This window comes from Haliotis asinina, chromosome 3 (assembly GCF_037392515.1).
Source record: "Haliotis asinina isolate JCU_RB_2024 chromosome 3, JCU_Hal_asi_v2, whole genome shotgun sequence".
NCBI lineage: Eukaryota > Metazoa > Mollusca > Gastropoda > Lepetellida > Haliotidae > Haliotis > Haliotis asinina.
This window is the reverse complement of record NC_090282.1, coordinates 63,073,554-63,096,484: the sequence shown is the minus strand read 5'-3', so window position 1 is coordinate 63,096,484 and position 22,931 is coordinate 63,073,554. Positions and strand designations below refer to the sequence as shown.

Below are 22,931 nucleotides of genomic sequence, written 5' to 3'. Positions count from 1 at the left end.
GAATGTTGAAGAGGACATTCGCAAACGTTTACGTTCTCATAGATCACCCCCTTTCGTTAACCTCAGCGTCATGGAGTCTGGATACATTCGCGAATTTCAGCAAAACAGTAATTCTCCAATGAGGAGATTCCAACAACTTTCAACATCTTAGTAGAAAGGATTCTCTGTGCAGAAGATCTTATCAACGACAACGTTACATATCATCTTCACCTTCTGATTTGGATAACTGTGCACTTGTGCGCAGGTACGCTATACCACAGGAGGATTTCTCAACAAGGGATCAATCTTCACACAGATATAGGAAGCCTTCACTTAATGCGCGTAAGGATTACCGATTTGAAGATTCGCGCAGGAAATATAGTGTAGAAGATGAACGAAAGGAATTGCGTGCTGAGGATTCATGCTTTTATCTTCAGGGCGTTTTGTAGGTAGTAACCATGAAGTGGCATGGCCCACCACCTTTTCCCTTGGATACTACAAGCAAATAAGCATGAGTCAGGATAAGGAAAATTTTTCTGAATAAAATTGATATTTCACACTTAATATCCTTACTGATAAGATCAACCCTTCTAAACTCCTCTTCATGTAACTTGGATTTCACTGCAAGTCTTTGTGTTTGGCCTACGAAAATTATAGTGAGAGTGATAAATATGGCTGGTCATGTGACCAATATTTGGCACCGAAATATGGAGGTAAGGGAGGGTACTCGTGGGTGAGTATGATTTGACGTCATGTTTTGAAGAAGGGAACCTCAAGGGATTTCAAGTTCCCACTTAAACGTCTGATAGAAGAAGCTGACCAGCACATAAACACGAGTGAGGATAGGTATCGAATAAAAACTTTATTCAGGAAATTACATTAATTTTTTATTTCCTAGGCTTGATGGAGGTTCTCAAAGCATCAGGTGTACACCCAGATGGCTTTATAGGATCGGGACTGTCGGAGATCACAGTCGCCTATCTTGACGCTTGCCTGACTCACAAACAGTGTCTTCAAGTGGCATTGGCAATTGGGGAGACTCTGGAATCTCTGCTTGAGGGCAAAGGTAGGTCAACATCTGAATCTGTTTCTGCGTTTGTTGTTAAATATTTCGGTCCTCAGATGGTGGTTGTTCGAATCCCGGAATCTTTGTAATTATGATTCTTGGTGACCCGTGAAGGTCTGGAATAGAATAGGCCTTCAGCAACCCATGCTTGCAATAAAAAGTGACTATACCTGTTGTAGGAGGCGGCTAACGGGATCGGGTGGTCAGGTTCGCTGACACGTCATCGGTTCCCATTTGCACAGATCGATGCTCATGCTGTTGATCGCTGAATTGTCTTGTCCAGACTGGATTATTTGCAGACCGTTAATAATCGAGAATGGAAATAGCTGGAATACTGCTGAGAGCAACGTAAACTCCCTCACTGACTATGATTCTTCGTGTGTTTTTCTTCTAGTTGAATGAGTTGTCCACTAATCGCGTGCGTGCATGTTCTTTTACTTTTACGTGCACTCGCCAATATTCCATCGATGTCGTAACGGTCTGTTAATAATCCAGTCTGGACCACATAATCCAGTGATGAACAAGCATGGCCATCGATCTGTGCAACTGGGATTCGATGACATGTCAACCACAGCGTGGGTTACTGAGAATCAGTTCTAATCCGGATCTTCACTCACATTTACCCTGAGTTCTATTCCCATTGTACTGATACGTTCCTAATGTTATTGGCGACTCAGTGACTTCAGTGTACGAATTCGTTATTCAGCAGACTTCAAATATGTACAACCACAGTTGTAAATGTTGCAGGAGAATCTATCTACTCCATCAGCCTTCACTCAGACTTCGTTCACAAACTGGGTCCAAAGACCAGCATCCTGATGTACATCAACAACACCGTAATGCTGGCATCTCTTCCACAGCAGGATAAAGACTACATCCTCAGACAGGTTGAACAAGCAGGTGGCTATCTACAACACATCAACCAAATATGTCCAGCGATTTCAACGTTTATTTTCAAATTGGTAACCATAAGAACCAAAAATGTTATTCAAATAGTGATAAAACAAGAAATTGATTCACATATTTTTGCTTTTTCATCATGTATGATACTTACTATGGTTATCAGTAAAGATAAAATGATAGTATAATTGTAACGGTTGCATGCATATATTCATTTATAAATTAGTTAGTTCTCAGCCCTTTAGCGCAATGAATAAAATAACACTATATTTGCTTTAGAACTGATTTTAGAGCGTCGTTCTGAAGTAATTTCATTGCTTCCAAACACGTTTCTTTTACAGATCAGTCAAGTCGCCTAAATATTGAATATTAAGTGCGGCTTTTACCAATATACAGATCGTATAGTGTTTCAAGCTTGACATGTTTCTATGCAAGGTGGAGTGTACAGTGAGCTGACAGAGGACGTGACCCTATATACGCCATTCCCTGAGCAAATCTGCAGCAACCTTGAAAAGAACTTAAGGTCAATCATTCCGTCACCAAGAAAGAGGTATGTTCAAAATACAGTGCCGTTTGTATCGGGGACGGAGTGTCGTAAATGTAACACAGTAACCTGCGCTAATGACAGCTAAAGATCAGCTTTCCCTGGTCGAAATTCTAATTGACTTCTGTCGATGAGGTAGCCTGGTGATTAAAGCCTTTGCACATCACGCTAAAGACCCGAGTTCGAATCCATGCATGAGTACAATATGCGACATGCAGATAGCACTTGAAAAACATGAAAATCTTCAGGATTACAATTGGTCTTGAGCAAATCATGGGTTTTTTTAGAGGGACTGACAAATGACATTCGGGCTAGCTAGGCTGTCAGAATTGGCGTGATCGATCATTGACAATGATCGCATTGTCTGGTCCAGACTTGATTATTTACAGAACATCGTCATTTAGCTTGAACAATGCTGAGTTCAGCGGCAGAAAACCAAGAAACAGAAATTACATGAAATGTTATTGTAGGATGTAATTTCGGTTATTTACTCACTGACAAATTCCAATACAGGACCCCGATGTTCCGAAGCTGCTCACATGCAGATAGTACCAGCCACAGTAAAGCAAGACAGACGATTGGTGCTTCGTACTTCACTTCTCTTCTCCAGCGGGCTGTCAGTCAACACCAAGGTGTCTCCAGTCTACCAAAGGAAGCGACGCTTTTGTCCATGTGTATGACCAGCTTCTGTACACAGACCGAAGTAACTTGTAGTCGTTCTGGGCAGACAGAGGTCCATTGTCATCCAAGGACACTATCCGTGCTCCAGACTCTCGGGGAACTACATGAATTGGGTGTGTTTTGCGTCAGGCATGTTCAATTCCCCATATGGGTACAATGTTTGCATTCTATTTCAGATGCTCCACTCGTGATATTTTGGGATATTGCTAAAGATGATTTTAAGTTCATCTGGCTCAAAGTTTATCCTTACTGCTATAGTAAGGGTCGGTAATCGTGACCTCGCCTACCGGCAACTTAGCTGTTTTGATTTTTCATGCTACAAGAAGAACATGAAATATTAGTGTAAGGTAACGTTGGTTATTAGCAAATACATATTTCCAAAATTATGTTTCTTATAATCGATTTCCCTATATTCTAGGTCACACAATTAAAGCCTACCAACTGTATCCACCCTCCGCCCCTCTGGACTGTTCGAACCCACCACTGAGTCCCTTGGTCACCTGGAACCATAGCATAAGTTGGCCGCTGCCAGACTGGTGCCAGTTCTCTGACACAGGTAAGTTACAGTCTATGTGAACCGCCATGTAAGTATAGTATTCCCAGAAATTATTGAGAATCATGTTGCGTCATGTAACTCATTACGTTTATTAACGTCTGGCGTTTTACTTACATAAACATGTTAAAACATCATCCTTTTACAGTCTCAGTCTTGTTTTAGTACTTTGTTAGACCTCCTCGCTCAGCAATGCATGCCTGAATACGCCTAGGCACACTACCCATCAAAGTTTGCAGGTAATCGTGTGACAGAGTATCCCAATATTGGACCACCTCGGCCTTCATATCTTCAATATTTCTCAGTCCCTTTTGGTTTATTCTGTCCTTCATGACTCCCCACACATTCTCAATTGGGTTTAGGTCTGGGCTGTAACTGGGCCAGTCTAAAACTTGAACATTTTCGCCCGACAACCACTGTTTTGTGTAGCACGCAGTGTGTTTTGGGTCATTATCATGCTGGAAAATCCAATCATCTTCATACAATATTTGTGCTGTCGGAAGAAGGTGACCATTTAGAATGTCAACGTATCTTTCTTTTGTCAAGTTTCCCGTGAAAACACACAATGGGGTCACTCCGCGAGCCGACATGCCACCCCACATGTGAAACTTCGGGCTATGTTTTTGTCGCTGGTAGATAGGTTTGACAGTATCTTTGGTCCAAATTTTCACACAGTTAGGGAAAAGCCAAACAGAACTTTCATCCGAAAAGAAAACATTATCCCAATCTTGATTTTCATGAGCCCGACACCAGTTTAAACGTTTTTCCTTTTGTGCATCTTTCATCAACGGCGAGGGAATTCCACGTTTTTTCACCCAATTAAGTCTCTGTAATTCCTGCCTAACTGTTTCATTGCATACCTGAGGACTTCCTTTGCTAATCATTTCATTTCTGACGTTCTCAACACTTTTCAATTTGCCCCTACTCACAATCTGCCCAAGTCTTCGGCGATCCACAACACTGAATTTCCTAGGCCGACCTGCCCCTGCTTTGTGCTCTATCCCGGGTCCTGTTTGAATATTCTTCAAAGTTCTGTATACTGTAGACAGAGGAATACCATGTCTACAAGCTAACACTTTAGCATCAGCCTCACCCCTTTCAAAATCATCTAGAATGAGCTTTCTTTTCTCTCTTGCTGTAAATTCTGCCATGTCAACACAGGAAGCCGTCTGCTCAGACAAGGGAGATAACTCTTGACGTAATGAGCTGCCTTCTAAGCCTTCAAGAGTTGTCTCCCTTATTTAGTATGCTTAGTGCACAGTGAAAGCCCTTTTTCCAATCTTAGCATCATTAGAAAAAAACAAAGATTTTCTCAATAATTTCTGGGAACACTGTAATACTGTGAATACAGCTATAAGACAACATTGCTTACAGTGAAGAATCAACAGAAGGATGTGTATCGACTCCCTGAAACGGACCTGGAACGCAGTGTATACGACCCCCTTGCTCTACTTATTGTCCACGCATGGGCAGCAGTATGTGGCTCTAAAGTAAGATCTCTGAACTTTCTTATTTCTCGTACTATACTGAACAGCAGAAGAACGCTATTTTCGAATCTCTCCTTTAAAAACTTGAGAAAAAGCCACAGTTAAGTTTCATTTGCTGTTCAGTATATGAACCATTCACTGATTGGATGGTCAAGCTTCCAAACTTTGATTGTAATATACTCGCCTTCATTTGTAAATGGTCAAGCTATTGGTGACACTATTTCTTAAAAGTTGTAACCCGTGAAGGTCCCGGGGTAGAATAGGCCTTCAGCAACCTATGCTTGCTATAAAAGGTGACTATGCTTGTCGTAAGAGGCGACTAACGGGATCGGGTGGTCAGACTAGCTGACTTGGTTCACACATGCGATCGGTTCCCAATTGGGCAGATCGATGCGCATGTTGTTGATCACTGGATTGTCTGGTCCAGATTCGATTATTTACAGACCGTCGCAATATAGCTGGAATATTGCTAAGTGCGACTTAAACCTAAACTCACTCACTCACTCACTTAAAAGTTGTAAAATGTTCGTTTTCGTTTGAAATGTATGTTATACAATCTTCACACTCTGGAAAAGCACACCAGGCCGTTGTAATATCATTATTACATTCTTTAACGTCCTATATATTATGTTACACATAACACATTTTTTATCAATATGGTAAATATAGAAATCCACATTTGCATATAATGCCAATGATTTTTGCACGTGTAAGTCAGTCTATCCATGAAAAGCGAAGGGCACTACACATGAGTTGATGGTTTTCTTTAACTGTAGTTCACTGGTACCGTTCGAAATCGCAGCTCATAATGAGAGGTGTTTGATACTTGCTGAAATTGGTCAGGCTATGGGCCTCCTTGTTATATGGTCAAACTCGGCGGCAGGTTACTTTCCGCTTTAATGTGAGTGGGAGTGCTACTGGTAGAATATAGCAGAAATTTCAAGGTAATTTGTCCGTAGAATATGCACGCCGACCAGGACAAGAGTCCCAGAAGCATACACAAGGGCGGCACGGGACCGCATAGCAAAAATAACAATAAAATAGGAAGGAAAAGAGAAAAAAGAAAAACATGGAGAGGTACATCGTGCATTTGTCTTCGGAAGACGAGTTGTCCGATTCGAAGACAGTGGGGAGTTTTGATGTGGCGGTGAGGCAGTCGGTGTCTGTTGTTGACGAGAACAATTCAGAAGTAGCCTGCCGCAGGCCGAAATTGTTGTGGTGGGTAGATGTAGACGAGATCGACTATTTTGCCGTCTTCCACGAACTCGCAAAAGCACAGCAAACAGAGTTTGAGAAACTGGTGGGGCATCTGGTACCGCTCGAGTGTCCCGATCGCTCCAGGATTTGTTTTTGTTGGTCGGAAAGTAATGCGCAGGGACACTTCTCCAGTAGGGCCTCGAAGACTTCTACAATGCCAAGGGAAGTTGTTGTCTGTAGCTCGGGATCTATACTACCTCGGACTCTCGTATATCTGGCTTATGATATGTGGTATTTCCTTTTCACTTCCTGAATCGACAAACGACCAGGCATAGAAACAACTGTTGTTGTTTTCTTTTCTGTGGTGCTCTCCAGTTTGTTATTTTCCGGATATCTGTCTTGGAGTCAGGTCGACTACTAGAAAAAGTATCTGAAGACAAAACGCGTTTCTTTTTTGGCTTAAATATACTCTAATATACTATTCACCTCTTCATCTTTTTTTCTTTTCCTTATGTTATAATTACTTTTGCTATGCGGTTTTGTACACTATTGTTACGTAACAAGATTTACGCAGCAAACCGCAGACAGAACAATTCAATGTTACAATGGAAGGATATGATTCAATATTATAGCACCGTCTAGTCACCGTTGTGGAATTCTTGGGAGCTTTCCATCTGCTGTGAGAGATATGTACTCTAAACTCAAATCATGTGTGAAAACCGAGACTGGTATTACTGATTATTTTATCCGCCAAGGTGGCATGATACGTCCAACTTTATTTTCACTTTTCATTAATGAACTCGAAACAGGACTGCAAATTGCAGAGGAATGTTTATATAAGAGACGGAACTGAATCTGTGTTCACAAGTCTATACTGATGATGTGGCTAATGCAGCAGACAGTGCCAGTCGATTGCAGCAGGAAATCAAGTGTATCAGCAATTTTTGTAGCAGATGGGGTATGCGCCTCAATCTTTCCAAATTTAAATTCATCGTCTTCAGAAATTGAGGAAGAATGAGGAATTAGGAAAAATGGCTCTATAAAGGGTCAGAAATTGAAACTGTTTCCTGTTACTAATTCTTTGGACTTTTCATTACCCCAAAATTGATTTGGACTAAAACTGCAACTTTTCTACTACAGCAAGCCGAAAATGCCTACCTTCTAATCTACAGAAAGCGTTACTTATCAGACAGCTTGCCTGTAACCACTACAATTAAGATGTTTGACACCATGGTACCCCCGGTACTAACTTATTGAGCAGAAATCTAGGGATACAAACCATACCAATGGATTGAAAAAATACAGGATAACTTCCTGAAACGTATTTTGGGCCTGGCTAAGGTTACCAGTAATGCTGCCGTTTTGGGAGAAAGTGGACGTCATGGGGTTTATATTCATGTCATCTTTAAATGGACTACACTTGCATTAGTGGATCTTAACTGTTTACCAAAACAAGCCTTTTTTATGCTGTATGAACTGGACGAAGCTGGACATAAATCATGGGCAGATATTATCACAAGCATTCACTTTAAGTACGACTTTGGATATACGTGGGTAATTCATGATGTGGGGGACTCATTCAGGATTGTGGATATCAACAACGGCATGATGGTGTTCTCCAGGAATCAAAACTGAGCTCGTAATGTATTTTGAAAACAACTTCAAACAGGACCCCTATTTCAACCATTTACAACCATTCTTACAAACGCTCATCAGATTTCGCTGTAGCTGCTACCAACTTAAGTGTATGTCATATTATTTTAGTCCGCATTCATTATATGTCCTGTAAACTGTTTTTCGGCCTGTTGCCTTTAAAACTTCAAAGATATCCAGGAGCACCGTTCGTCGTTCGTCGATGTTTAAGTTCAGCCGGACTCCACCGTGGGCGACCTGCAGTTCGTACTCCACGTCACAGGCAGGCGCGTTAGAGGAGTAGAAATCATGGTCGGCAGAGGATTAATCACAAACTCTCTGCCCACGCATAACCGATTGGCGAGGGTCGGTTATTGTCATGGTTTGGGCAGGGACAATTACTACTTGATGTACACTACTGCGCGTGGTCGACGGTACTCTTCCCGTACAGCGTTGCTCCTATAGAAGTACCATTTCATGCATTGCTTTCATGGTCGACCGTCTTTACTGCAAGATGACAACGCTTATACCTCATGGGGCCAGGATTGTCCCTCAGGCAGCGTGGTGTAGAGTTAATGGAGTGACCAGCATGCTCGCCAGACCTCAACCCACATTGAGCATGCCTTGAATGAACACGGTGGACAAGTGTACACACGTCACCCAGAACCCGTTGATCTCCCAGGATTTCGCAAAGCTCTAGTAGAGGAATGGAATGAGATTCCACAAACTTTCTTCATAATGTAACTTCGTAACTTCCTAACGTTCGTCAACAACGATTATTTTGTTGAACTGCCATTAAACATTATGATGACACTCTTAGTTCAGCATTGGTCGACGTTTCTCATATAAATCACTCGTTTGGCATAGAATATTGCCGAGTGCTGCAGTAAACACGGGCAAAATAAGCTGTTCCATCAACCGAAGCTGATACTGTCCGAAAGAAACTGCTTCCAAACACTTGCATATTTCGGGTAGGCACATAAATCAATAGCTAATAATACATATAAATGTCGGGTTTTGACTGGGTAACACACCATATTTCATATGTTCACAGGACGGGTTGTCGGACTGGCATTACATTTGCAGCCACCATCTCTCATGTCCGATCACAGATACAATACGCTCCGGTTCCTTTTCTTTTACCCATGTCCCAGGTTTCTCTCCAGACCGCTGCATATCTCATAATACTTGTTAAGGCGATTGTATTCTTACCGACGACAGAGATACGAAAGTGTGAAATGACTTTGACAAGTGACTCGGTATGTTAAGGACAGCCTGCAGTCAACAGTGCTTCATAGCTTGGTGACTACCCCAGAGTTGATGAGGCAGGAATGTCTACATGGAGCTCTCATACACGTGCATCCTGCGACGATGGGTTTCGCCATACAGGCTGAAGGTAGGGGCAGAGTTTTCTCTGTTAGCATTCCAGCATGCGACAACAGACGGTATATATTTGAGCTCTGCAGGTATATTTCACAATGACGTCCATTTTTTTACAAATCAGGAAATGGTAGGCCGCTGATAAAGATGGCCGAGCCCTGGCTTCTTTTAGATGAACAAATATTGCTTAGTCAGTGAAATGCAAACGTAATCACTTGCAGTCTATATATTGCTACAAGTGGATCCAATGTTTGTGGAAGACTCATTTGGCTGACGTCCTTGAATCTGCCCCAAACTTCCATCACGTTGCAAACTCTGAGGCAAGTTTCACGTGAACTCTTCGTTTTCAGAGACACTGAACGGAGAGCCCTCCATTTCAGTGATAGGTGTGCTTGCAAGTATCTGCTGTCACAAAAACAATTTCGAGGTTAGCGACTTCAATCAGATTTGCTGAATGTCAAAATCGGAGTTTCCTTGTCACACTTTTCACAAAACGTCATAGTTGCACATCCTGACCATTAGCTTAAGAATGATACATTCCATGGATCCAAAGGGTGAAGCCCATGTATGCTATCCGCCGCCGTGCTATTGCTGGAACAGTTTTAAAAGCGACAAAGAGCCATACTCACTATTCATTCGAAATACAACTGAGAAGTCTTGATTAGGACGAACAGTTATAATTATGAAGAAATGACACAGAAACTTTCTGTACTTCAATTCTGAACAACCAAATGTATACTGTCGTTGCGTGTTTTACTTTCAGGCGGTGTTGTCATGAAAGGACAGTTTAAACATCCAGGCAACAACCTTGACCTACCTCTAGTTCCTGGTTATGACCTTGATCAGAATGAAAATGTAGCTAAATCACAGGAAGATTGGTAAGATTATACATCCGATAAAACAACATTAAACTCAAACGCAAAAGACTCGCCATAATTCATCCTGTGTGGCGATTGTTCAACAACTGATGCTTGTCAAGCTCACTGTCCGGTGATTCTTAAGTTCTTAATCCGCTGGAGTCCCAATGCAATGAAAGGCAGATCTTCAGCAACCCATGCTAAGTCGACTAACGTGATGTATGGTGTAGGGTTTGCGGACTTTGTTGACACATGTCAGAGTATCTCAGCTGTATAGATCGATCTCCATGGGCTTCTAAATTGTCTGGTCAAGATTCGGCAGCTGAGTGTGGCATAACGACCAACAGGCAGACAGACGTTACCTATTTTTCCGTTGGCCTGAGGGGCGGTGGGATAACCTTGTGGTTGAAAGTGTTCGCTCTTCACGCCAAAGGGTTCGATTCCCCACAATGTTGGCACAATGTATGCTCAATGTGTGAAGTCCATTTCTGGTTTTCTCGGCCTGATGTTGCTGGAATGTTGCTAAATTCCAACGCGATTGCACTCACTAACTCACTGACTCCACTTTTACTGCTTGTTTCCAGCGATCATGAGGTGGAGACGGAAGAAGTTGTGTGGGAGGATAATTGGCTGGAGTTCATCAACGCTGTGCTAGAGTTCGTTAACCCCCACACCCCTGATCTCCCAATCAAGGTGATGCTGGACCCCGAGAAACATATGAAGATCACACACGACTGCGCAAGTGTCCTGGTCATGATGGAGGAAAGTACAGGTTGGAGAACGTTTCAGAATCATTTACGTGGCGGCGCCCAAATGCTAGTATGTTAAAAGTGTATTTCACCTGGCCATACTTTCCCCGAGTTGTGGAAATATTTGGGTTGCAGGATAAAGGCCAACATAAAAAAATAGGCCTCAAAAAAGTGTAAAATGATAAAGTGAATCAAATGTTCAAAGGGCAGCTGTGAGTTTAGTTACCGTTGCCTTGTCTCACGCACAGCTTACCTTTAGTGAACCAAGCCATGAAAGGGTGGCTAAAGGAATCGTTTTGCTCGGCACTTTTGCAGAGTTGCTTCCCTTTGTTTCCAGGTTTCAGCAAAGTGCACACCGGAAAAGTTAGAACTTTTTACCCAACGACTGTAACACTCCTTAAACCCATTTCTAAACCAAACTGTCCCCCGGTGTCAACCTTTGGCGTACAGTCCAAATATACTGACTGAACAGCAAAAGAAACACAAATTTGGAAAAAATGAAATGTCATAAAAGTAAGCGTTCATGTTTATCTTTGTCTTCTACTTAAAACCTTAACCCAAATCAGTGTTGCGTTTCTTTTGTCGTGTAGTTTGATTATACGCGTGCGTGATTCATTAGCACCAGGAACTGGCCCGTTTGTGTTGTAGAATGACTGTTACCTCATTAATGTGATGTTAACTTCTTCTTGTTGTTTTATTTTTCAAATCGCTATATGTGATTCCTTTAGGTATCTGCAAGGCTGGCGGCGTGGTACTCCAGTTCCAACCGTCTGTCAAGAGGTGTCTAGACCAGTCAATTCTTCTACACAACCTCAACCTCGGTGATGCTGGTTCCACCTCCGTTGTGGACAGTGTGTTGCTCTACAGCCTACCCGGCAACAACAGCAGTGACGACAAACTCCTTCTCTACACTGGGCACACAGACAATGAGGCTTCAGAGCAGATTGGACTGGTTTCTATTACAGGTAAGAGTAGTGATGTAGCCTTGTGAATAAAACGCTCCCAACCACTCGGATTACCAGATTTCTGGCGACCCGCGCCCTGATATTATTGAAAAAGGCTCTGAACACATAACACAAGAATTTTTGCATCTTAAAATATCACCACCATAGGGCCATTGGCTACCAACCGTGAGATAAATGGTTCTGTTTAATCACAATAAACAGTCCTGATACATTCGTCCGATAAAATGTCTTTGAAGTACATACAGCAAAACATTGCCTGTAATCGTAGGAAAATTCTGCCAAAGCAGAGCCCTTCTCATCATTCCTTGCGTTTTGATGAATCGGTGTTAGATGAGGATGATTCTGGGTGTTCTAAAAGGGCACGCGTGTCCTGCCCCATAGATGGCAACCGTCAGTGTCAGCTCGTCAGAAGAAAATAAAGCTTGAACAAGTCGAAAGAATCCGACGTTATTTTGGACACCACTGCGTCAGATCTAGAAATATCTATATTTCAACACGTACTGCCAAGAAACACTTAAATGTCCCGATTTCCCTAATCAAAGACTTTTGTGCAAGATTTCGCACATACCGATATTTTTGCTTAAACGATTCTTGGAGTTACAATTGTTCTCCAACGTTGTTTCTCTGCATGACTGTTCAAAGACGGTGGTGTGAAACACAAGAGTTACAGCGTGCCGGAGAACTGGAAGGCTGAGGACCTTGAAGCAGTTGTGCCCTTCATCCTCGCATCCCACACACTGAAGGATGTCGCCAATGTCTCGCCAGAACAGTCTGCAGTTCTTCTTCCTCCTCTTGGTAATTGTCATCTGATTGTATTGAATATTGCCGTCTGTAAGTTGTATCTCGTGTTCGAGGTTTTATCTTGCGGTGCTGATACACACTTAACGTATATGTTGACATGTTAATATTAGGATGATCTTGGGTATGTGGCAAAGAAATGTTGATTCCCATGTAGAATACTGATTTTATCCAGTGGAATCTCTCACGCTTCACTGCCCATGAAGATATGTGTAAGAACTTCGGTAACACGTGCTTATCGCAAAAGGCGACTGACATGATCGGGTTGTCAGGCTTGAACTTGGTTGACACATGCTATCGTATCCCATTTCCTTAGCACGATGCTCATGCTGTTGATCGCGGAGTTGTTTGGTCCAGATTTTATTATCTATAAATATTGCATTATATGGTAAATACTATAAATCACTTGTTTGGTTCAAACTAGGTTAAGTACAGCCTGTCGTGATACAGTTTGTATATTGCGGTCACCACAGTATAACATATTTCAGAGCAGTACAACAGCTGTGTTCGTTGGGCTGCATAAAACAAAATTAAATGTTTCTCGGGCACAGTACACATTTTTTTCTCTCTCAGAAATACAACTTGGAAAGATTAGCACATGTTCATGTGTTGTAGATTCAGTCACACTCGTTCTTACAGACATTCATTCCTGTAGTAGACAAATGGGACGCGGTAAAGTCTCATTTTTTAATGGAAATAAAAAAATGTTACGCGCACAAATAAAAGTGACCCGCCGATCCCGAGAAACATTTCACATTTTTATTTAGCCTTAGTTATGCCACAGGATAAACATGTAAGATCTGTTAATATGAGCTTAACAATAATATCAGTTGATACAAACTGATATAACTGAAAAACTTTCCAAAACATCCAAAACACATTACCACATTAGCTCAAGCGGCAATCCTGTCAAATTTTCAGACACCGTGGCATTGTACATCATCGCCATGCTGACTATGCAAGGCAGTCACGTATTCACATGCACCTGGGATCATGAGATGAGTCTCATGCTACAGAATGCCTTCCCTCGGGTTAAAATTCTTCATCCTCGCAGTCTCGGAATACAGCTGAAGCAGTTGACGAAAGGACGAGGTGTGGACGTATGCTTTAAGAGTGATGGGTCCGGTAGGTTCATATCGGTCAGCTTATCAGTCAGGTAATAGTTAAACATTGTTCAACAGGATATTTAGCCACATAAGCCGTATTGCAAATTCATCACCAAATTGTATACTGGATTATAATGACAGGTGTAAAATTGTCGCATACAAACAGGTTACGTTACATATGTACGTGGGAAAATATCAGCATCTTGTTTGACTGTGTTGGCATTACCCCACAATGTGGGTTGTTCATGCTATCAACCACAGGTTTGTTTGGTCAGTTATCAGTTTAGTATAGTAATCATGTACCGCCTCGTGTGTTGTTTGTTTTTGTTTTTGTGTTTTTTATCTGGGGCGGTGGGGTAGCCTATTAGTTCAAGTGTCCCTCCCCGTAATATTGCTGGAATATGCTAAAAGCGGCGTGAAACCATACTGTTTCGCTTGTTTTATTAGATTGGATATTGCTCACTGACAGTATCTTTAACATCATACAAATATATATTTCAGACATGAATTCGGCATTGGACCTTGTGGCCGACCATGGACGGTGTGTACTGACAGGGAGGCCTAGTGAAAAGGACTCGCTTGGTATGTCGGCCTTCCTGCGGAACATCAGTGTGATGAGTGTCAGTCCGGCCACCATCTTCACTCAACTTCAGGACACGCCCGACAAGGACATCTTGGCAGGACTGGAGACAATCACCTCGTCATCAGTCAGAGACGTGAGTGCATTTGGTCAAGTTCTTATCTTAGAACATTGGATAACAGCGTTCACACCGGTCATGAAATTTTAGCTTGGGCCTACTTGGTACAACCTCATGAATAGTGGAAACATGGATGTACCCCTGTTTACATGTTACCATTGTTTTTCTGGTGTGGTTTTAGGAAGAACTGCTTCGTGTTGAAGAATCTCTTTGTTCTTTACAAATTTACAACTTTCGAAATACATGCGTACACCGCTGCAAAGTCCACTAACTGAACTACTAGCAGCTACTTAGATACCTAACGATGCACACATCTTAACAATACGTAACAATCGTTGTTACGTCACAATTAGAACACAATTATCTAACCTCAGCATTCCTTTGTTGCTATAACGACAAGAAGTTAGAAGTTAGAAGTAATTCTCGCCGACGATATTTTCGTGAGACTAACAATATGATACTTTCCGGACTACAACCTAACAGGAAAAGAAATGCTCGTGACTGAAAAGGAAAGGGAACGTTTGAGGCAACAGACTGAATAGTCATTTATACATGATTTGTCACAGCAGACTTATACGGATTTGGTTATTTTTCGTCAGAGAGCAGATGATGGTTACCCAGAGCCTCGCGGCCTTCGTTACTGTATCGAAGAACAGATGAAGTTTTCTCAGCCAATCAGCTTACAGAAGTTGTTCACTCTTTTGGATGGCCCCGGTTGTAAGATGAGGGATGTCTTGGACGGTATCCCAGAAAACGACGTGGCATCAGTGGAACGACTTCAGCTCACTCTGTCGATGAAACCACAGGTGATGCTAACAACGTTTACATCGGCAACACTACCTTGCCATGCATTGTGCTTTCAGGAGCATGGGCCTTCAGGTTACTGTGTTTTAATTAATGACATTTGTCCCTTGTAACTTTGAAAATACTTTAGTATTTTAGTATTTTAGTTAATCTTTACTGTGGAATGTTGTTCCATCACATTCCATTTTATGTATACTTCTCCATGCTTTGGTTAACTTATTCCGGACGCTGTGATACATTTGAAAAAGTGTGGATTTGTTGAATAGTAACAGACTTGGTTTTCAATAGTCATCATTTTGAAATACCGCATAACTTGTTAAATCTAACGCAGTATAACAAATGAAAACTTAGACAAATGTGACCTTATTTCCCTTTTTGACACCTTCTGTTGGTGACCAGTCGGTAAACGCTGTGCTGTTGTATTGATTTCTTTATGTAGTTCTGCAACGTTATCACTGCTGTACATCTCTAACACTACCTGTGAAGGTCTGGGTTAGAATTGATCTTCAGTAACCTATGCTTACCTAAGAAACAACTAACGCGATTTTGTTGTCAGGCTCACTGACATGCGTTATTGTATCAAAATTGCATAGATCGATGTTCATGTTGTTGATCACTGGATTGTATGGTCCAGACTCAATTATTTACTGACAGCCGCCATATACATATAAATGGAACTAGGGTTCACTGGTTAACACGCTAAAAGTGGCTATTTTGAGGGGCTTAGAGCCATGTGTTTGATACCAATGTACATGATTTGTATTTAAGCTTCAAAGGGATTACATTTCATGTTAGTTACAAGACATAACACCAGATTTCATGTTTAAGATGATCTTGTGACAGAACCACACATCTTGTCATATTTCAGGAGTTCTCTATCACTCAAAACACGTCCTACCTTAATGACAGCAAGGACCACCTGAACATCGCTCGCACCTCGTCTTACATGGAGGCTTCGAAACTGTTAACCCCATCATCTGCCATCTGCTCTGGTCTGTTAGCTCCACCCAACACCCTCCGGAACAACATCATATCGGTGGACATGTCTCAGTACACCTCGGCCTCAACACCTATCATCAGGATCACCGTCGACTCCCCAAGTACTGCCCCTTACAGAGACCCTCTGGCCTCGCTGGACCTGAAATTCAGTGGGATGAAGTTGGAGGGGAGTTACATGGAGGATAAGGTCTTCGCTTCTCCCGCACATGAGAGAAGCAGGAATGTCACTTCAAGGTGAGACTCATTCAGAGAATTGATTCTTCATTCTCAGGGTTCAGTTTTCATTCAAAGGTGTTTCTCATTATCTACGCTTGTAAAAGGCGACCCAAAACAGCAGTGTTGGGTGAGCTCTCCCATCTCTCGTGGCCTGACATAGTATTGCTTTGATATGTTGATGCCCAGTCTAATTTAAGTCAATGTTTGGATAGCTGGTCGCCTTGTAGTTACAGGACATAACGTTTGAAACCAGTTTGTGGTGACCCCGTCGTAACGTTACTACATATTACAGCAGCTACTTTAAAACCCACCTCGCTCACTCATGTCGGTGCTGTAATATCATTGAACATCGCCCAGAATGCCCACGACTCCCCAGACGATGGATTTCCTCTTTGTGGGCGTGCCCAAGACACCACTGACGCCGCATTCTCCATGTGTGAAGAAGCTCTTGACACCCAGCAAGATTACGCCTCCGCTCCTCAAGCTCAACGACATTGTCTCCAAGGATAGACCCCTCTTCATTGTCCATCCAATCACCGGTACGAGTATGTAAACGCTGAAGTATACATTACAGAAGCTATGAAATGATTGTATTTACAGTATTGTTGCAAAAGTTTAAACTTTTCCATTGCGGTTTGCATTCAGTTCGTTATCTCACAACTATCTTTCCTAACTGAATTTTCCACGCAACTATCATTTATCCTTAGAATGTTAATATCTCATTGACATATTGGTTAATGCATTGGCTGATCAAAAAGAAGACCAGGGTTCGACTGATCATATACATGTTTGAAGACTATTTCTGTGACCCCAGGGCGTGAATCTGCTGAAATATTGCTAAACGTGACATAGCACCATACCCATACATCCAAAACAGTGGTCCGTGTAAAATGTTTCATCACTCGTTTGGCCAGTATGCGAAATGGTTCCTTTACAGCATACAATAGTCTGATTCGGTCTTTGGTTAACCCTACATGTTTCTAAGTTACAATACCCTTTGTAAACAGTCTAGGGAATGTCGGGTAGAACCGGCCCAGGGCAATCTCATAAGAGGCAACATAATTGGATTGAGTGGTCCAACGACGATCCCTATTGCAGGGAGACGTTGTTCAGTACATCAACCACTCGCTTGCCGCCTGCTCCAGAGAGATAGTTTTAAAGGCAGCTGTTTTAAAGCCGAAATGCTTTCACTCGCAAACTTATTTTCACGTTTCTACCATGACATACCAGGTACTCTGGTTCTTCTGACGCCCCTTGGAAAGGCACTGAATGTGCCCTGCTATGGTGTACAGCGCACGCCGTCCACGACGTCATCCTCGGTCACAGATATGGCTGGGTGAGTTAACTCACTGTCGTGAAACAAACGATTATTATCATTCGGTGCTCAAAGGAATTTAGCGTCTTCCCAGACAGCGGACGCTGGAGATTTCGTCCCAGTCTTTTCATAACTGGGAGAAGTGGTTGGATAGTCCAGTGGTTAAAGCGATCTCTCATGTTGAAGTCCCGGCTAAGATTCCCCACATCGGTACAATGTGTTTAGCGCATTTCTGGTGTTCCCCGCCGTGGTTTAGTTTCAAACGTTTTTGTTTTCTAATAGCTGATGTGAAGTTCATTTATAGGTTTTACCGAAATGCTATCGAGCTCTACGATCCAGTTGGACCATACAGGCTAGCTGGGTATTCATACGGCGGGATGATTGCCTTTGAGATAGCCAGGCAGCTACAGAAGTCCAGTAAAAAGGTAACTCTGGAACTTGCTGGAATGGCAAAAATTCAAATAAAAACGAAACGCTGATTTTATAGTGAAAATGTTTCAATTTAATGAAGTTTTTTCTCAGAATTTGTTATGAAGCATCTTTCTTGGGCATTATACAGGTTGAATGTCTGATAATTTTGGATGGAGGACCCGGGTTTGTCCACACTCATATAGCCATTGGACGGGAGCAACTTGACAGAGCTGATACAGCGGTAAGAGATCGACCTCGTTACACAACTTAATCATTCCTTGAGTGAGTGAACGAGCTAAAATATTAAACCTTTTTTAAGTCACATCGGCAGTGTTTCAGCCTTGTCGTGACCAATCTTGCAATTGAGGTCATAGCTTGTGAAGAAACGGTGAATGGCAGAATATAGCTATCATTAACGTGAGGGGCCACTGAATGAGTCTCGTGATTAGAACCTTGACGAAATGATTGGCTCAACGTCATCATATGGCGGTGGACGTGATCGCGGTTTGTGACTTGTAATCGAGGCGAACAGCAACAAAGTACCACCATCAGCAGCATTATCAGCTGTCGATATAATAAGCTTATATTCCTTACAAAGCCTCTTCCTAAACATACAACCCGTCCCCAGACAATAGCAATATGGATAATATTAACAATCCACTCACTTCTACATTGCAAGTCAAATGATTCCACGGAGATAGTGGCACTGGTGTCGTTCGTTGAAATGTATGGGCCCATCAAGGCACGCCAGTTTCTCATCGGTGCCCTAGGGAATCTACCTTCCGGCTACCCCCGTGTCAGAATGGCAGTGGACTTCATCATGGGCAATGTTATCGTCAGGTGAGGGCAACGTTCATATCGTCAATGTCTTGAAAACATTACCTGGAATTCATAGGGGTACAGTTGCCTGAAGGATTCGTAAAAAGTTAGGGTACTTTTTTTACCGCTTTTGTATAATAAATTCATGAAAACTAATATGGGAACGCATGAAAGTACAAGTATTTTTCAGTTTTACAATTTATTCAGGAATGTCACTCACTGCAATGCATGCCTTGTGAGAAATCCTGGAAAAGAATAAAGGAGTACATGTACTTGTTGTTTTAATCGATTCCATGAGTATATATTGTAAGGGGACGTATGAATGTTATCGAATGTGTTAGCATAACCATAGATCGGGCTACTGACATGATTGGAACTCCTTCAAAGGCATTCAGAAGTTGGTGAGGTAATACAAGACACTATTATGGATGAGAACTTCTTTAATTCTTTTAACACGACGTTTCAAGGCTAATTCTTGCCCCTTCGTCAGGAGGAGGATGTCGTGTTAAAAGAATTAAAGAAGTTGTCATCCATAATAGTGTCTTGATGATGGGAACTGTACAGTAATAACGGCTATTATCTGAAATGGAAATGGCTTAGAATTGTAGACAGGTCGATTAGTTTGTTCGTGGTTACACAGGAAAATCGTAGCAGTTGCCATGCTTGTTTTGAACGAACCAGTAAAACTTTCTTTTCAATCCTGACAGCTTATTGACTTTTACAGAACGTTTCTTTCTGCACTGCATTATCATCGTAAAAAAGCAGGTTATAAAAATATAGCGGGTAGGACCCTACAGACCACATCGTTCGAAGTATAGAAAACACGTTACTATATCTAAATCATGTTCAAACTGCCGTAGCTTAGTATGGCGTGTTTGAGGATATCTTTCCGTTAACATGTGGATTTTCACAAGCAATAACTGTCTACAGCGAAAGCCCCCAAAAGACCAAATGGATATCACTGAAGAACCGAATTCTAAACAAGGACAAACCAGAAACAAAGATGGGACTACATTCCGCTGCCACGGAAGTGATAAGACTCTCGAGGGAGAAGAAAGCGGAAGAATACATTAACAGCACCTTCATAGCAGACAAGTACAGACCTCAGGAGAAATTCAATGGTTAGTTAAATTCCTTTATATTTTTATTACTTTGCAGTTTTTACAGGTTGACACAAGGAATCACTAACGTGAATTGCCTCATCGCTTTTACGCACGTGGCTTTAGCGCATATTTAAGTACGCATTGCATTTCGTCCAATATGTGGAGCATTTACCAAGGCCTCCTTTCACAAAACACGAAGGTGATTGTAGGTCACTAAGGTAACCTTAGCGCAATGTTAAAGAATGGGAGTTAAGGTTAACTTTAGTTCATGAAAGGGGTCCCAGTACTGTTGGGTGATATAAATGGGTCTCGTGTATAATAACTTTTACCAATTGCTCTTGTTGTATATTTTTGAAAAAAATGTATGGGATTTCAGTGACAAACAGGAAACAAAGGGACAACCCTGTATATTCCGTTCCAAATAATAGAACGGTATTTCGTAGAGCTAGTCATTTTTTTTTTCCTTTTCAGGCAATATTCACCTCCTAAGAGTGAAGTCCGACCCAACCATCAGTGTGCCCATATCATCAGATTACGGACTTGGTCAGCTGTGTACCGGAGAGGTCAAGGTTCAGTTTGTGGAAGGAGATCACCAATCATTTCTCAAGAGTGACAAAGTCGAAGTTGTTGCCCAGTTAATAGAGAATGTGTTGACGCGTGGAGCTCAGTGATGGTGCTGTCGGATGATGTCTGGCTAGCTTTTCTCGAAATGTAGCCCTACGAAGTTCTGAAGCCCATTCTTAACACATTGACTACAATCGAAGTTAAGAATTCTTAGGGCTGCAAACGTTTCGAGAATAGCAAGCCTGGTGAAGATGGGTTTTTGTGATAATAGGATATGTTCAATGATTGTGATAACAGCGATGCTGACTGATGATGATACCTGGAGATGCTTCAACCGAGTGGAGGTCAACGTCAGTGACTCCTACAACTTAATTCACAGCAATGCCGAACGACAGGGATATATATGTGATCTGTGATAGTGCTATATTCGAATATTGTTGATTTCTATGGAAACGATTTTGTCATTTAATGACGGGAATGAAAAATACACTGCTGTAAGTCAAATGTTTGGTTTGTACTGCATATATGAACAAATTCCTTTACTGCCAGTATTTTAAATATTTGCGGCATGTTATGTCCGTTCACACTTGTGGCGGAATGTTGTCGGAATGAAACTTTCTAGAGATTTCATGGAAATTCGAACTGAATTCTAACACTTTTTAACTGCATTCCGAATGCATTCGAATTGTTCGGGTCAATTCTTGTAACATGCCCGAATGTTTTGAACGTTCAAAACTTTCGAGGTTCATTAGGAATGGGAAAATATCCAACGGCATTTGAGATGCATTCAAACAGCATTCTAAATATTTTTACTGCACTAACTGCATTCGAAGTATTCAGAACATATCCGGCGAACAATAGAAAAGACAAGCCACTTTAAATCATGTTAGGATGTCTCGACTGCTCTGGAATGAGTCGGAACGTATCTCGACTGCTGCTGGACTTCAGGTGGAATATTCTTCAGATGTATCGGAATATTTCGATGGGGGTTGGAATACAGCTTGAATGTACCTACAATTAAACCCAAATACAGCCATAACGTCCCGAATGCTCTTCAAATGAGCCCTTATATCACCAACGAACCGCATGAAAACGGGGCCATCTTTCACTGAAACGTCAGATAGCATTTGAGAGTCGCATTCTTACAAAGGTTAAAAAAGGTTATTTTGACATCTTTCCCCAAAACAGATCAATTTTCTTTTGACTGATTCTCCTTACAGTTCGCAGTAAGTGTGAACTAACCCTCATGTTCATGCCCACAAGAATGGCAATGGCCCAGTTAAGACGAATGACATTTCAAGTTCAGGGAGAGGTTCAGGGTGTTTTCTTTGACCCTGCCGTGGGGTTGGTTACTTTTTTCAACACGCATATTAGTCTGTATTTTATAGTTATTAACAATATTTAATGGTCTCTGACTATTTCATTGGGGTTCATTTTCAACTATTGCTTGGGTATGTAATTTATTATTTTCCTAAAGGTGTCGCCTCAACTTCTAGCAAGACCTTAATAACATCTTCGCTGTTACGTTCCACACCATATTGTTTACTTGCGTCCCATAGTGGAATGGGTTCCTCTACTGTCATATTACTGGATAAGGGCGACTCGGACCATCTGTTATTACGGTACCGGTATACATTCCTACCTGGATCCAGATCACTCAGCTGTAGGAGAAAAATCCTGGATCGATGTTGTCAAATGTGTTTTCCCTTCAGTGGATGCAAACGAACCTTGCCTTGGATTTTCGTAGAGCTATGGTAGTCGTAAGTGTCGTAATTGTCATACATTAACATTAAATTTACGACTACCTTAGCTCTAAAAGCGCTTCGAAAATCTAGGCCCATGATATTTTGTTTGATTGTGTGCATTACACGCACCTGTATTTCATGTTGACGGATTTGATTTTATGGCTGCTTCTTTGGGTTTGAGAGGAGAATTTCTCAGTATTCAACAATTTTCCAACATAAAAGCGTCTGCACCATAAAACCTAGTGATATATCTAGTGAGCCGCGAACCATGCCAGTCCTGTCATAAGAACTAACATAGTCCGATACCACTAACGTAGCTACTTGCAGCACAAAAAGATTCGTAACTGTACTCCTCGCTCGTAT

The 22,931-nt window shown here is 41.8% G+C and overlaps 1 protein-coding gene across 2 annotated transcripts in view; it reads left to right on the top strand.

Moving 5' to 3' along the window:
• Positions 1–21,327, top strand: part of LOC137276977 (fatty acid synthase-like) — a 40,391-nt gene extending 19,064 nt beyond the window's left edge. For both annotated transcript variants that reach the window (XM_067808629.1, XM_067808630.1), the window contains exons 18-39: positions 878–1,045; positions 1,793–1,945; positions 2,381–2,495; positions 3,003–3,283; positions 3,589–3,726; positions 5,098–5,213; positions 9,309–9,435; positions 10,183–10,297; positions 10,861–11,048; positions 11,754–11,990; positions 12,633–12,785; positions 13,710–13,913; positions 14,396–14,610; positions 15,192–15,398; positions 16,265–16,629; positions 16,969–17,150; positions 17,842–17,947; positions 18,231–18,351; positions 18,486–18,578; positions 19,017–19,177; positions 20,087–20,277; positions 20,731–21,327. In XM_067808629.1, the coding sequence (XP_067664730.1) occupies positions 878–1,045; positions 1,793–1,945; positions 2,381–2,495; positions 3,003–3,283; positions 3,589–3,726; positions 5,098–5,213; positions 9,309–9,435; positions 10,183–10,297; positions 10,861–11,048; positions 11,754–11,990; positions 12,633–12,785; positions 13,710–13,913; positions 14,396–14,610; positions 15,192–15,398; positions 16,265–16,629; positions 16,969–17,150; positions 17,842–17,947; positions 18,231–18,351; positions 18,486–18,578; positions 19,017–19,177; positions 20,087–20,277; positions 20,731–20,930 (3,836 nt within the window). In that variant the 3' untranslated portion in view covers positions 20,931–21,327. The remainder of the gene's footprint in view (positions 1–877; positions 1,046–1,792; positions 1,946–2,380; positions 2,496–3,002; positions 3,284–3,588; positions 3,727–5,097; positions 5,214–9,308; positions 9,436–10,182; positions 10,298–10,860; positions 11,049–11,753; positions 11,991–12,632; positions 12,786–13,709; positions 13,914–14,395; positions 14,611–15,191; positions 15,399–16,264; positions 16,630–16,968; positions 17,151–17,841; positions 17,948–18,230; positions 18,352–18,485; positions 18,579–19,016; positions 19,178–20,086; positions 20,278–20,730) is intronic.
• Positions 21,328–22,931: the final 1,604 nt, after the last annotated feature.